Below are 2,725 nucleotides of genomic sequence, written 5' to 3'. Positions count from 1 at the left end.
CTGTGTTGAGTGTCCTGTAAATTTGGTACCTCGTGTTCGTACATCATCAGGTTTCAGTTGGGAAATCTGGTAACCATAACTGGGCAATGGCATTTTTGTTTTAATGTCTTCCATTTGCTCACTTCATTGGCCCATGTAGGCTGTAGAATTTTAGACTCTAGAATCTTCGTTAGTAAATGATGCTAAAAATAGTGCTGCTGTTCCTTCTGTAGGAGCTGAATACCACTCCCATCTGCAGCAAGTTGGCCTCATCTCCAAGGAGCCCTTGCCTTTTCCTGAACCCACAACACCATGGTTTCCCATTTCATGGGGTCTCTCAGGTAAGTGGAGAACCTTTTAAAAAGAAAACAGGAGAACAAGAAATGTGATATTTAAGTTTTACTATATAGTTTCTTATAACAACTGGCCATGAGGGCCTGCATTTCAGAGATATTTTTGTTATGTGCATAGATGTAGGCATTTGCTTTTTGGAAGCACTGCTGAAGCCTCAGTAGTGTGTGCTGGGTGAGGGCTCCCCACGTGGTGGGGAGATCTAAGCTGTACCTGCCTCTTCCTTGACCTCTAAGTCTCTTTTTTGTTTGTTTAAATAATGGTCTTCCTGGACTCAGGGCTGTTTGTCATGGCTGCACAGTAAAATTACCTGAAGAATTCAAAAAATACGGTCCTCTGGCTGTATCCCCATAGACTTTGACTTAATGGGTCTGGTACTCTCTGGTAGCCTCTCTGGTCCCAACTGCTCAAAACATCTGTGACTTTCACCAGCATTTTTTCATTTGATCATGATATCAATATGCAAGGTGGTAATATCATCTCTATTTTGTAGATCAGAAAACTGGGGCACTCAGAGAACTGAACTCCTGGGGGGCCACCTTCCTTCAGGGCAGCGTGAGGGAAAGGGCTCTGTGCTCTGGGACTTTCATCCATGTCACTGTGACTATTCTCAAACTTTTTAAAATCTGCTCAATGCCTCACAATTTTTTTCATCAAGATCCTAAAATCCCAACCAATACAATAGTGAGGTTTTTTAAGATTAATTTATTTTAAGGATTTGAATTTGTAATAATTGCACATCATGAGATCAGTGAGTATGTTTTGATAAAAACAAAGTTTGAAATCAGGATGTATGGATGAAAACATGAACATCAACCTTGGTGTCTAGTTTCTCCGGTATTTGTTTTAGTTGAATAGGTCTAAGAACTTCTTGGGGCCCTCCCTGGTGGTGTAATGAGTTAAAGAACAGCACTCTGAAGCTATCCACAGTCACTACAGCATGAGTTCAATCCCTTGCCAGGGAGTTGAGTCAGATGGAGAGGCAGACCTCTCCTGACCCACATGCTGCTCCCCTCAACAGTGTATTTCATCAATCTGCTCCCTACTCTCTCTGGTGAATCCTCTTACCTCCACATATACCTCTGGCCTGTACCCCAGCTCTTGTGGCATAAATAAATAAATCTAAAGAAAAAAGAACATCTTGATCCATATAGGACCTTGATCAATTGCAAATGGTAGCAGTTCTTTAAAAACAGTTCCAATTGCAATCTCAGAAATTCTCTAAATAAATTGATTCAGAATCTGCAAAGAGGGAAAGAAAATATTTTTTCAAATTTGAACCACTGAGTATTTCTTATAGTGGTTCCACTCCCCATACCCCCGCCCCCAATATAACTATGCTATAGCCAAATGCCTGGACTTACAATAAAAAGTAAAATGGTCTATAATTTGTGATTCTGAGGGTGCCACACGTGATTGACTATTCAGGGCAAGAGCATTTGCCAAGCAGATGCTCTTGGGCCCACGCCTGGCATTTAATTGAGTGTAGTACGTGTGTGTGAGCTTTTAGTCTGAAGTTGCTTATATAATTTTACATGAACAGACATGTGCGGTCCCGAAGCCCAAAGCTCTGGGCGGAGCTACAAACTTCTTCACCAGTCACATCCATAAGCATGGCAGAAAGTCAGAAAAGGCAGGAAAAGTTCCATCTTGAGATCTCTGCAAAACCCAGCCATGAACAGAGCAGCCCAAGTCTCATAAGGGTCATTATTTAGCATCTCAGCTAAATCAGCAATTGTGCTTTTTAAAATGATGGTCAAAAAAATAATTAAAAAGATATTTTCAGCCATGAGCTATGCATCCAGTTTGTAGCAACTTTGGCACACTGCTGTCAAAGCACAAGGCATCTAAGAGAGAAAAGGCATCTAACTGCTGGGTGACTTCAGAACCACCACCTGTGTGAGGGTGTGTGGGGGGTTGGGGGGGTCCAGGGGGTGGACCAGTGGCCATCACAGGCACGTATTGGCCTGCATTGGAAAGAGCAGTGATGATTGAAGGTGGATTCGAGCCCACATGGGAAGCAAGTGTGACTCTGATTGCTGTTAGTAAGGCCCCCCAAAGTACTGAAGCCCCTTAAAATGTGGCCACCCAGCCTGTACAGGAAGGGAGTTTCTTGGAGAAAGTCCCTTTTGGGAAGTTTTTTCTTGATGTTATGGAATTTTGATTGATGCCCCTGCAAATGCTTAACTTCATGATCTGTGGTATAGAAGCCATCTCCTTCAAGGAGGCCTGGGAGCTCACCTCTGAGCTCTGCATTGTTGGAAAAATTGCCCACACGTTAGAAATTAGCAGATGGAAAAATTGGAAGCAGGATGTGGCCTTGCTACCCTGCGGGAACTCCAGGAGTCTTGACTGGTCTCCCAGGCTAGGATCCTGCCGAAGGGCTTGTTAGCAG

At 43.2% G+C, this 2,725-nt stretch overlaps 1 protein-coding gene across 1 annotated transcript in view; it reads left to right on the top strand.

Moving 5' to 3' along the window:
* The first annotated feature begins 235 nt into the window (after positions 1-235).
* THSD4 (thrombospondin, type I, domain containing 4) overlaps positions 236-2,725 on the top strand; it is a 478,159-nt gene continuing 475,669 nt past the window's right edge. Inside the window, exon 1 of the mRNA XM_012728805.1 lies at positions 236-320. Within this exon, the coding sequence (XP_012584259.1) occupies positions 292-320 (29 nt within the window). The 5' untranslated portion in view covers positions 236-291. The remainder of the gene's footprint in view (positions 321-2,725) is intronic.

Source organism: Condylura cristata, unplaced genomic scaffold (genome assembly GCF_000260355.1).
Source record: "Condylura cristata isolate star-nosed mole 26May11 unplaced genomic scaffold, ConCri1.0 scaffold00023, whole genome shotgun sequence".
In the NCBI taxonomy this organism is placed as follows: Eukaryota; Metazoa; Chordata; class Mammalia; order Eulipotyphla; family Talpidae; genus Condylura; species Condylura cristata.
Note: the sequence above shows the minus strand (reverse complement) of the source record. Positions and strands in the feature narration are given on the sequence as shown.